Source organism: Platalea leucorodia (assembly GCF_965183815.1).
Source record: "Platalea leucorodia genome assembly, chromosome: 3".
NCBI classification, from domain to species: domain Eukaryota; kingdom Metazoa; phylum Chordata; class Aves; order Pelecaniformes; family Threskiornithidae; genus Platalea; species Platalea leucorodia.
The window spans coordinates 36,953,007-36,965,364 of NC_138825.1; the positions used below are offsets into that span (position 1 = coordinate 36,953,007).

Consider the following 12,358-nt stretch of genomic DNA (forward strand, 5'->3'; position numbering starts at 1 on the left):
GAGGAAACAGAACTTTTTGTGGAATCTGACATTTTCTCTATTTACCAACACAAACTCAGAGGGATGAATTTTACCAAAAGCTTCAGCTTTGCATGTTGTAGCCCTGCAGCTGAAAATTCAGATGAAAAACATGGGAGTTTTTTTCTATGACACAAAAGGAACTCTTGGGAACATTTCCGAAGGATACCAGAAAGCTTGTCTAACATACAATGGTTCCTACTCAGCACAGCCCTCCAAACAAAGAGTAACAGATGCACAACTGGTATTAATAACAAAACATCTCCTCCCTCTGTTAGTCAAGAGAGGACAGCTAAGGACAAATACAGTTTCAGGGTACTTACCTACTCGGAAGTTAGTGGCTGTCAGAGTGTCAGCAGCATGGCCGTTCTCACTAATGAGGGTGGTGGTATTTCCCTTCTCACAGTTGTTCTGACAGTTGCCTTTGGTACAAGTCACTTTACAGATGCTGGGTGTAAAGACCACCTTGATACGACCAGTGTGATTTCCCACTGTCAGCGGAGGCAAAGAAAAAAAGAAAAATAAACAGATCACTTTGGTATCCATTGATTGCCTTCAAAATTTTTGGGAAAAAAAAAAAAGGCAGGGGGAAGAAAAAGGCGACAGGTCTACAGGAGGAGGGCAGTCTGCAGTGCGCTCTCTCATAGATCTCCAGTGGTGTCTCTGAAACAGGAGTAGGAAGCTTAGCAAACAGAACTCCGGGATCCGCTCCAAAACCACATTTAAAGTCAAGTCACTGGAGTGGGATTAGTAATCACAATGCTGCACTTTATTCACAGGCAGACAAAGAGCAATACCAAGGGCATGACAGCTTAAATAGCCAACCCTGACAGGCAGATGTAATGTAAAGAGGCTGGCTGTGCACCTAGGGGTGAATAAACTCTTGTGTCCTCCTGCATACTTTTCCTGTTTCTGCACTTATTAAGTCACTATTTGTAGCTCGACCCCTGGAAATGTTTTAGGCATGCGGCATGTCTGAAAACATCTGTCTCAAATCTCCTGGCACCCCAGCCCGAAGTGGTCAAACCTTGTGACGCAGCTGCCTGGACCCATTTTTTCACAGTTTTTTGGCACTATTTTTCCACAAGGATTTATATATTATAGGCTGAGCTTTGCTGTCAGCTTTTGTTTAAGTAATAAATAGCTCAGAGAAAAGGGTAAGTATCAATGCTTGAAAATACGGGTTCTGAGCTCAAAGACAAAAAAGATTCTCTTTTTTTATATACTTCCATACAGTCATTTTAAAAACTTGAATGTAATTAAGACTGAGTGAACACTAATTTTAAATTAAGCTAACTAGAAGAACTTCTTGTTACAGAATTTGATTTAAAAACAGATGTATTTGATTCCATATCTAACAGCTGAGGACAAAAAAGGAGATTAAAACTACTCATTAGGAAAATTAAGGAAAAAGAACAGATTCCACTTGCAATTATTTAAAAAGAAAACAGTTTGTCCTCTGCACACTTACTAATAAATTCAGCAAGTTCTTGTAAATATATCACAGCATCTTTGTGGAAACTATTAATAAATATTTCCATATCAAACCTAACAATCCCAAGAAATGACGCACAGAAAGAGAAGAATCTCCTTCTTCCTCATGTCATAGAAATAAAAAAGTTGCTGGATAGTTGTCTAACCTAGTTTATGCAATACCCTCTGGACAAAAAATTTTTTTAAAATCTCAAGAAAATGAAGAAAATCTTCCCACTTCAAAAGAATATAAAGCCTTCTTATTTCTGGCTCTTCATAAACAAATAAATTAAGACAATTGTGCCAACTGTTTTGTCTACAGTAAAGGCATTGCTCTACTTGAACAGCAGCTGTAGTACAGATGCTCCCACCTTATTCTCCCTAAACAATAGCTAGAAAAAGTACAGCCCAGACAGACGCACCAATAAAATACTTCAATTAAAGGCTGGTATTGTGATTTTAGTCAATTTAGACAACACCCTGGATTCTTGGATGCCAAGCATTTCTTCGGAAAATTATCAATACACCTTTCCCAATGAACAGACATAAGTGGCTTGTGAACCGCTGAGGCTAGAACTTCTAAGCTTTCCTTTTGTTAAGCACAGCTTCACAAGCAATACTGCCATCTTTGTATTTTATTTGTGTAATTTTATATATACCTTTTCCTAGAAAAGCCCAACCATTTTATATTTTATATTTTCAGATGTTTTAGTAACATTTTTCCTTTAGGATGTGATCTAATTAAAAAAACATGGTTAGTTGAGTCACAAAAGTCAGTCCTGCCTACACTGTAAAAACCAGTATTGGGGGACCCACACAAGTTTTCCATCTTAGCTAAAAAAGAAAAAAAAAATTGGCTTTGCCAGTATAGATGGAAGTAAACCATGATTTAATTCTCCTTCATAGTATTCTGCACTATGTTGTTGAGTGCTGAGCTGTAGCAAAATTTGGGCATAATGCTTATAACAAAAAACCTCAACATCATATTTTTAAAATAATTTTTATCACATAGTTCAGATTTTATTAGAAAAATTCTGTAGCAGAATTTTTGGTAGAAGAGACGCCTCAGTATGAGACTGAATGGAAATTGTAAATTTGCCTCTCACCCCTTTTGAGTGAGAAAATATTAGCACGTAAGTTTGGGAGTAGCAACATAGGAACGGCAGCTGAACAATACCTTCAAAAACACAGTCCAGTATCTACAGAGGTAAAGAGTATCCATGAAAGAATATTTAAATGCAGCTTTTCAGGGAAGTAAGAAGTCTGAAAAACAGCATGATGTAGGCCCTAGCCCCTACAAGTATTCAAATCATTATTCAGCAATGCTTTTGCTATAAAACAAATTCATTTCTCACAGATATTCCTGTTTTACTAGTTGCAAAGAGCCAGAAATAAGACGGCTTCATATTCTTTTGACACAGGAAGATTTTCTCCATCTTTCTCAGATTTATGAAAACTATAACGAAACTATTATTTTCTTCTCCTTGCCCAGCAGGCCACAGTTTTTAACTTCCTCCATTCTTCTGGAGACATTTAGGAAGGATACGAAGCTAATAATGACCTCTGAGCTGAAAATTGACCGGTGTATGAGGAGATGATTCAAGGCAGAGACATTATCTTCATCCTTCTCTGTAGTTGTACCTAAGTAGACAGTACTAGCCTCACACATCCTAAGGTTTAGGACCTTAACAGTGAGCATAATACATGCAGATTTAAATTGAAAACAGACCAGAAACCCTTCTCCTGAAAGGAAGCTTTTGGCAGAAACTGTGCAAGGTTAGACTCCTGGACTTCCTTGAATCCTCTGCCTTTCTTCTCTTCTGTAGGTTCTCCCTACCCCCCTTCTCCAAAGAGGGGATGATTTAATTCTAAATGAGAAACTATATCCTTTGATATCTCTTGGCTGGTTTCGCAGTATTAATGTTAAAAGCCTCAATTTCAAACTAGAAAAAGCCCATTACTGCTATAGCCTTGACCTCTTTTGGTTTTGGGCTAGTTCATATTAAAGAAGGACAGTACATTTTTAAGGTAGCGTACAGATTATTTTCCTCTTTAAACTCCAGAAGCTTTACTCATGATGCCACTGTGACATAGACATGACAAGATCTGCAACTTAGATTATGTCAAATTCATTTCTGGAAAAAAATGATGGTGCTACAGCACTGCAACATATCTGGAATCTTTTTTTTTTTTTTTTTTAAATATGTATAGAGAGAGACAGAAATGTATCATAAACTCTTCAAAACCAATTTTAAACATGTGGAAATGAAACACCTCACTCTGCTCTGAAGTATAACACCAGACTGAAGAAATACAAATGTGAGACCAGATATATAAATGAGCCTAATGAAAGATAACAAACGCAGAAGATACCAACACCAAATAAACAGCAAAGCTACTGAAAAAATGGCAGAACTAGAGATAAACTCATACTGTTGTTTTAATAAAGATAAGACAATCAGGATTGCTAATACTGGCTAAAGCTTCATCCCTGAGCTAGGCAGCAAATTCACAAGGAGGCTCAGCCAACTGCACCATCATCCTGCCTCATAGTCACTGATACCTAAGAACTCTTGGATACATTTGTCAAAGGAGATCAGTGGAAGAACGTACCCGTAATTTCCAAAATCTGTGAAACTCTCTTGAGCCAGATTCAAAAAAGAAAGATGCCTGGGTAAAGTGATGAGATTTTAGTTGAAAATTGGCACCACATGTATGTAATTTTCTTTCCATCTCTGTAAGTCACTATGATATAATATTATGAACACGGCAAGCTCCTGCTGTGATAAATTTATGATTTAACAACAACTGCAGGAGAAATGGAAAATATAAGCAAAAGGATTTCTTCATAGACTCCCTTCTGCCCCCACTGTCCATCATGACAAACAGATTTTTTTTTTTATTTTTTTTTTTCTGCATTAGCAGAAAAGGTGAATGAGTTAAGACAAGGCAGGTGGCGGGTTTTAGGTCCAGGTGGTCACAACGGCTCACACAGCCGTGCCTGGGCAGAGTTGTATAAGGGAAAGGATTCCTCCTCAACCTCCTGGGTCCCTTTGTCTGTAATGCTACTCAGTCTTCATTTCTTTCTAGAAGAATTTCTATAAACACGGGGTTTTTTTTCTTGGTTTTATGGCTGCCCTTACAGCTCCAGCATTCTGCAACGATTTAACTAGCATTCAATAGCTGTAGTGGATCACAGATTTGTGGCATGTCCCTGTTTTGCAGGAAGACAATGGGCTAGCAGCACCAGTGAAAGCAGAACTAGTATTCAGTTAAAAAGATGACTACACTGCACTGTCTCATAGGTCAAGTGGGGCAAAGAGAAGAAAATATTTTAATGTGTTGAAAAATTATTATGTTATTGTGTGCATGATGTTTTTGTGCTTCACAGTGATCTAATCAAAAAGATTCACAACAAAAATCACAAGCAGTGGCTTATACTGTGGACTCGGCTGGTAGAGCTTACACATACCTCTCCCATAACCCTTGCACAAAAATTCTGTCTGACTCTACTTTTAGAGGGGTTTGTGGTTTTTTTTAATACCTTCACTTATGACAAATATCCTGAGGCAAATCTTCTGACGAAACAGAACTAAGCAAACTGTAGGCTTTCCATTAGTACCTCCAACAACGACATGCACTACTCCGTTTTCATGACATCCTACTTCTGCACTGAACCCAGTATGTTTTCATATGTGTATCTACACAGAATCTCATCAGACATGAAGATTCTATCTTAAAATCACATTCTCTTCCCAAAGGCAATAGATTAGCTCAAGCAATTTCATGTTTTCAAATGATAACCATGATGCACGAGGAGAACTTTGGAATGAAAAATCTATCTTCTCAAATCAAAGCTGGTAAGCTTTTAAACAGCAAATAGATTCAACATTTTAAATTCTCAGATGACCAACTCCCTCTCTTTTTTCTTAATTAAATGCTGACAGAAAAAAAATAAAGAAGCAGAAGGAAATGACTTATTTCCTAAAACAGGTGTCTCCCAATTATTTCACCAGTCCACCTGGTTTAGTCCTTACTACTAGATATGCTTGTTCAGCCAAAAGGAAAGCTGACATTGTATAAAAATCAACCACGTAAGTAAAATAGTTAAGCTTCTAGAACTATTGTCGAATGACCTTTTTACACTGTTGACAATATATGAGGAAGTTCTATCTTATCACCACTTAGTCATCAATTTAAAACAAACAAAAAAACCCCAAAAACCTAGTTCCCAAAGATCAGAACAAGTTGAAACTCGGCTATCATACATTTTAGGTATATCATAGACTCTGGAAGATTTACTAATGCTAAGAGCGGGGGGGGGGGGGGAGAGAAAGATAAAGACACACTAGATTCACATACAGACCAGAGGCAGATCTTCCCTAAATTTCAGATTACACATTGAGAGGAATACAGTCCTTGCTAGGCATAGAAAGGACTGAGAGAGACCCTAAAGAGATTACCTGATCTCCCTTCTCTTCTTTTTCCCAACACAGGATGAAACAGCAGCATTACACAAAAAGTTTGTCTGGCCTATGCTCAAAACCTTTCTATTACGCAGATTCCACAGCATCCCTAAGGAACGTATTCCAGTGCTTCAGCCTCTCTTATTACAAAGGTATTCCTAATACCTAACCCACATTTCCCCTGTTGCAATTCAAGTGTCTTATTGCCCTGCCTTATCTAGAGCAAACTCTGACAAAACCTTATGCCTCTGTGGATTAATTTCTAACATACTTGAAGACTGCTACCGTGAATCTCCCTCAGTCTCAATTTTCTCCAGACCAAAGCCATCTGCACTTTTTCAGTCTAAAGGGCTGTATTTCACAGACCTCCATTCTTTCTTGTTTTGCTTTTGCTACCACTCACTTGGTCCTCATCTTTCTTCAAATACGTTGTCCAAAACTAGACAATACTGCAGCTGAGGTCTGATCCGTGTTGGGGAGAGCAGCAGGATTACTTAACACAGCTTACATAAAATGCTTCTGTTGGTATAACTTATTTTCTCCCCCAACAGTGCATTATTGATACTTCATACTCAGACCCAGTCTGCAGGCTCAGCCAAAGGGGCACAGATCTCCCAAATTCCTTTCTGATCTGTTGATACGGATTTCACCCCAGTGAAGTGAATGTGGAACATTCCTTACATGACCTTAGTAGGACTGAACCCAGCCCTTATTCTGCTCTGAGTAAATCCTTCTGCATTCAAACCTCCTGCATTTAAGCCTCACCCATCTGAAAACCAGGCAGAATGTGAGCCTTATTCTTTCTGTAACAGTCACAAGCACAAACAAGTCTGAAAACTACATGGATTCAAAAAGACAAGGCACAGTTGCTGGGTAATTTCATTTTTTGCTTCAATATACTATGCCTATCTTCAGGTAGGGCAGTGCATCTTCACTCTTTCCAGAAACTTTATTACAGTGCACTTGCACACCTCACACCTGGTTTTCTTTTCATAAGCATTGGGAGAAATTAGACATGGCAATGAAATTAAAATAAGATGACCCAGCTTTATTTCATCCAAGATCCAATACCTTCTCTAATGCTTAAAAGTACTCCGTACAGTTATGCATGAGGTGAGGTGTATGTGTGCATACCCACCCAGCCAAACATTTTGAACAAGAAGGCAGTATGTCAAGCTATACTTTATTTACCATGTCTAGACAGCTATAGCCAGACATTATTGACATGTAATTAATGCCAGCGTTCCTTTTACTTATTGTTATTTCTGTAACTCCTTATTTTTGTTGCATTTGTATGATCTTACAGGTATTTCATTAGTTACTACAGCTTAACCTTTGATATTTTGTCACTTTTCAAGTATTCAGTTCTATTGCCTTTATGCAAGCCAATGGGGCTTCAAAGAGCAAAACACGACCAGCTACCTATGATGACAGTAACTGAACAGTAATCTCCATGGCTGCTTTTTGTTGCCATTTTTACTGCCACCATTGCTGTTGTACACACTTCTGTATACCTGTTTCTGACTAGCCACGTCACTATGTCTTCTCATCATTTCCTACTTCTGTCTTATTTAGATGTTCCTACCACAATCTTCTCCCTCCAGTCAGAAACGAGCTCTCAGACTTCTTGCTTCTATTGCACTCTTGTTTCTTTACCCTCTTTTTAAGCCCTGCTTGCTTCTTCAGCATCCTTGAAAGACAGGCAAAGAAATCATCCAGAAGACTTGATGCTTCCAAGGTAAGGAAGATAACTGAAAAGAGCTATCTGGAAAAGCCTTTTTCCTTCCTGATTATCACAGGGATACAATCTCTTCCTTGATCCCTGCCACAGCAGAGAGAAGAGGGACTTCTGCTGTTTTCCTCATCTCCACCCCCACCACACCCCCCAAAAAAACTATTCTAGGAGAGGCAAGTAACCCACTCTTCAGTTCTCTTAATGTCAGTTTAAGATAGAGATGAAAGTACACAGTGTACTGTTTGAAGCAATTTTCTACAGCAAAACTTGCTCCATTCAATTAGGTTTTCTTCATGAATTTTGGTAGATTCTGACAAACTCTCTGCTTTCTACAACCCAGGCTTGGTGTGTTTTCTTTTATATGGATAGCTGTCACTTAAGTATCAAAGGAGGACATGCAGGCACAAGTGCTGAGATTGTTTTCAAAGACATTCATAATTGTATTTACATGCCCCCCAGGAGCCCTTTGCTGACAAATTCTCTTACTGACAAAGCCTTTTTAGAGCAAGTCAGAGGAATTCACAGTAATTACAATCATTTTTGTCCTGTGCAAGTGCATAACATACAAATCACACAGATCTGAAATCTGGGATCTCTGTCAGCAGGCTTTATGAATCACCTTTTGTCATCTTTGTCTTTTTTACCACTACAAAGATTCTCTACATGCAGTCCTCAGGCAATGAACATCCTATCTTGAACTACAGCCATTTTCCATGCTTAAAGCAATTTTAAAAACCCTTATCAATAGTTGGTAGTGAGAAATATAATTATCATTTCCCTTTAAATAGTTTAGGATGTTCCAGAAGAATATACCAACCCAAATAAATTAACAGAGACTGCAATGTGGTTTGAGATGTCTGACAGAATGGCCTCAACTCTGTCCAATTAAATTTATCGAGGGATAATTCTTTTAGTCTGTTTTTTGTTTATTTGTTTTAAAGGTATTACATGTAGACTAGATCCACAAATGGATATGATGCTAAAAAGTGTAAATTTTAGCCTTGAGTTATACCACTAATCAGTCTCAGGTCTCTTGTACAAGGGACGAGAGAAATTAATTGCATGGAGCAAGCAGCCTAACCAGCACACTCAACAGGAATGTGCCCAACCCATTAAACAGGAAATGCTGAGGACATAAAGGTGCTTGGTTCAAATCAGCGCTTAAATCAAATTAGGGCTCAGACACATTTCGTTGAGGAACTGGGTGACTCTTCACTACAGCTGGGTTCCAAACCCCCACCATGACTACACTATAGCGCTCCCTAGGGATCTTAATCCTGCAGGAGAGGTTAACAAGGCTTAGCTGACTGCACTTCTAAGGATAGGCAAGCAAAAGAGTGCTTCAGCTGCAGGCTCAGGTGGGAGTTAAGCAAAATATTAGCACCTAGATGGCCTGTCTTCTTCAGAGCAAAGTAATTCTCCTGAAACAGAACTTCAAGCTCTTCAAGAGTCACATGCTTGAAAGTTCACATCCATGCTTCAGGTTTGGGGCTGGAAACAACTCCAGCTGTAGGCAACCCAGCACAGGATTCAGGCCCACAAGCCTTTTTTAACTCCCATTCAGGTTATCCAGATTCTTATGTACCTAAAGCGCATCTGGACCCAAAAGGCTTTCACTTGAGGGATAAGGGAACAAAAGCCAAAAAGCTACGTTTAGACACAGACAATTGTCTTTACATCTAGGACAGAAAGCCATTCTACACAATGCTCATCTCAGCTGTAACGAAGCAGCAATGACTCCACAGCCCACCACAAGCAATTTTCCAATGGCAGCTGCTGCAGGTACTACTGCAGGAATTGCACGCTCAGATAGTGAAGTCAGCATCTTTACACATAAACTGACAGCCATACAGGACCTCAGGTGAGCACAGATGAACACACATTATTAGTGTCATTGACACTTTAGTATTATCAGCTAAATACAACCATTACTGACCACTTTATCAACAGGACTCTTTCAAGAAGGTCTGAGTTAGGCCTTTATACATTGGGAATGAGACTCATTCCCACCTGATCTCACTCATCTGAAATTAAGCATTTTGCCTAAGGTAATTATCCAAGCTACTTTCACTATCAAGACAACAGACTTCACCCTGCCCTACAACAGTATTACAAGTCTTGAGTTGGAAGAGTGTTATTTCTTTAGAAAATAAATTCTTGAGATAGACACGGTTTCCCCCCTCCCAGGGTACGTGACTCCCTTAAATGAGAAACCAAGTCTTAGATGCAACACTGAAAGTGTTTACCATTTCCAGGAAGAACAGGGAATAAAAATTAAATGAATATTACCTTACTAAGTATATTCACTTAATGTTCCATTTCCTGAAAGGAAGCAACTGAAAAGCACTAAGGAAGTCAACAAACTGTAAACAGTGACAAAGGACAGAACGTCATGGAATTAAGTTATAAATGAACATAGCCCTCTCCGAATGCTGAATCACCATTAAAAATCTCTCTCAGCACTGCGTGAAGCCAAGATCTTTTTTTCCTTTAATTTTCTGAAGAAGGAAAAAATGATGACAGAAATAAAGATGTCACTGATTCTGAAATCTCAGTTTCACTGGGTATGAAAGGACCTTCTTCTTGCAGTACTTTTTTTGTCAACATTTGTTCATTCGCTCCTTCTGGCATGGGCAACAGCACTGACATCAGAGAAGAGCACTTTCACATCTCCTATGAGTAAAACCAGGCATAGCTACTTGCTACAGTCAGAACCAATTCTTGGTGTCCAAGACTTGTATCACAGCAACTCTGGAGTTAGCTTGGCTAAGGGACTTTTAATGTTTATTTGTGTGGGTTCAATTGGTATCTATATCCAGCTAAATTACTATTTTTCAAACACATCATAGAGGTTTTCCCCTATAGAATTTTCTGGAAAGCCTCCTCTTTTTCTTCTTGAGAAATCTTTGGGTTTGGAGCCAATTCTCTTTCATCACAGCAGTTGAGATGCATTTGTCTCAGTCTGTGTTTTCCCCTAGCTGTAACACGTTTTGAACTGATTTTAATTCCGTTTGCCAGATCACCAATCTGTTTTTCCAACATTTTTCCCCACACTGCTCTTTATCAGTCTTGGCCTCCATATTTTAAAGCACAGAGAGATGATCACTCATTTTTGTGTGAATGTAACGTTTAAATTAGTTCCTATAAAAGCACCAGCACCCTTTGCCTGTCACGCAGACATTCAATTACTGGTGAGCTCAGGGCCATAAAATCTTTTTGGAGTCCAAAGAGAAAAATACAGTACTTTTTTGGGGGTGCTGATTTACTGGCCTCCTCAGTTGTGAACCCTTTATGGATACACAAACAATCACAAAGATGGCTTAGCAAGGGTATTGTTAAAATGCCTGCAGCTATAGTATATTGAGAGAAGTAGTTTCTATTTATATAGAGCTGTTCTGTCTCCAAGATTTCAAAGAACTCCATAGTCTCTTATAATTGCTACATAAACTATGTTCATTTGTTACTTTTTCAGAATTTATCACTCTACTTTTTAAAGCAAAAGCAAAGTAAATGGGCTGCTTGATTTGACAGAGTTAACTGCATTAGTGTGAATCTAGTTAAGCCACTTAATTTATATGTGGAGTTTAGCCTCTTGTTTCCAAGTCCCACCGGAATCAAATACAAACTTTAAATGTCTGTTACGAACTGTCATGCCTTTCAATAGCAGTATGGGTAATGCTCTTAAATAGGAAAAGGATGCTTTACTAAAATTGTTCGGGCTTTGTAATCAAAAAAGCCATACTGTTGTTTGACCCTGATACTGACTGCACCAGAATTTTTTCTTAAAACATTTTAGAATGTCCCTGAAAAATCCCCTTCGCCTCTTGGAGGGGAGCAAAGGCTTTGAATACACATGCAAGTGTTTTGCATTTGAGAAAATAAAACAAAAAAGTCCCTGACATTTATACAATTACCACATAACATTATTTGTATTTGATTATGTACAACCTCAGGAGCAAGACATGAATGTCAGTTCCCATGAGCGACTGCAGTGAATTTGACTCTACATCCCCTCCAAGCAGAATGTGTTGTGATGTTTCAGTTATTTCTGCTTGTTAGTCTTCTAACTGTTCATTCTATTTTTACCACCCTATTCTGCTGGCTATACCTTGTTTAATCAGAGTATAGCCTTAACATCCCTCCCGTACCTCCAAATTTCCTAAAACTTCTATTTAGAAAAGTTACCAGTGTTCAACTCTAATATCCATACATACATATGTAGGCAGAAGTTACAAGGAATATAATGCAATGCTCTAGTTAAGACAAACCAGTGAATCATTTTGCTGTTTATGCAGAGCCGTTCCACAAACAAATACCAAGAAGGGTGGAAAGAATATCTGACCCACTGAAGACCTGAGGGAGCTTTTCCCCTTAAGTCAACAGACACCAAATTGTGGTAGAATGTCAAATCATACAGATGCATTTACATGGAGCACGTGTCATATCTTGGTATGTGGGGTTTTTTTAAACAGTAAAACATTTATGTATTTTACAGCTATTTACCCATACTTACTGATGGGGAAATACTATTATTATGATGTAAGTGTCACATAGTGAAGTCAGAATGGTGCAATTTCACAAAAATAGTTTAAATTGGAATTTCAAAGCAACACCTGTTTTTGCTTAAATCAACCTATGAAGTCATCAGTGAAACCAGCATGAGTAA

General features: G+C 38.4%; 1 protein-coding gene across 1 annotated transcript in view; it reads right to left on the bottom strand.

Moving 5' to 3' along the window:
- The window catches only part of LTBP1 (latent transforming growth factor beta binding protein 1), a gene marked incomplete at its 5' end in the record, with an annotated part of 207,114 nt that overhangs the window by 137,248 nt on the left and 57,508 nt on the right, over positions 1-12,358 (bottom strand). Inside the window, one exon of the mRNA XM_082305848.1 lies at positions 342-509. Within this exon, the coding sequence (XP_082161974.1) occupies positions 342-509 (168 nt within the window). The remainder of the gene's footprint in view (positions 1-341; positions 510-12,358) is intronic.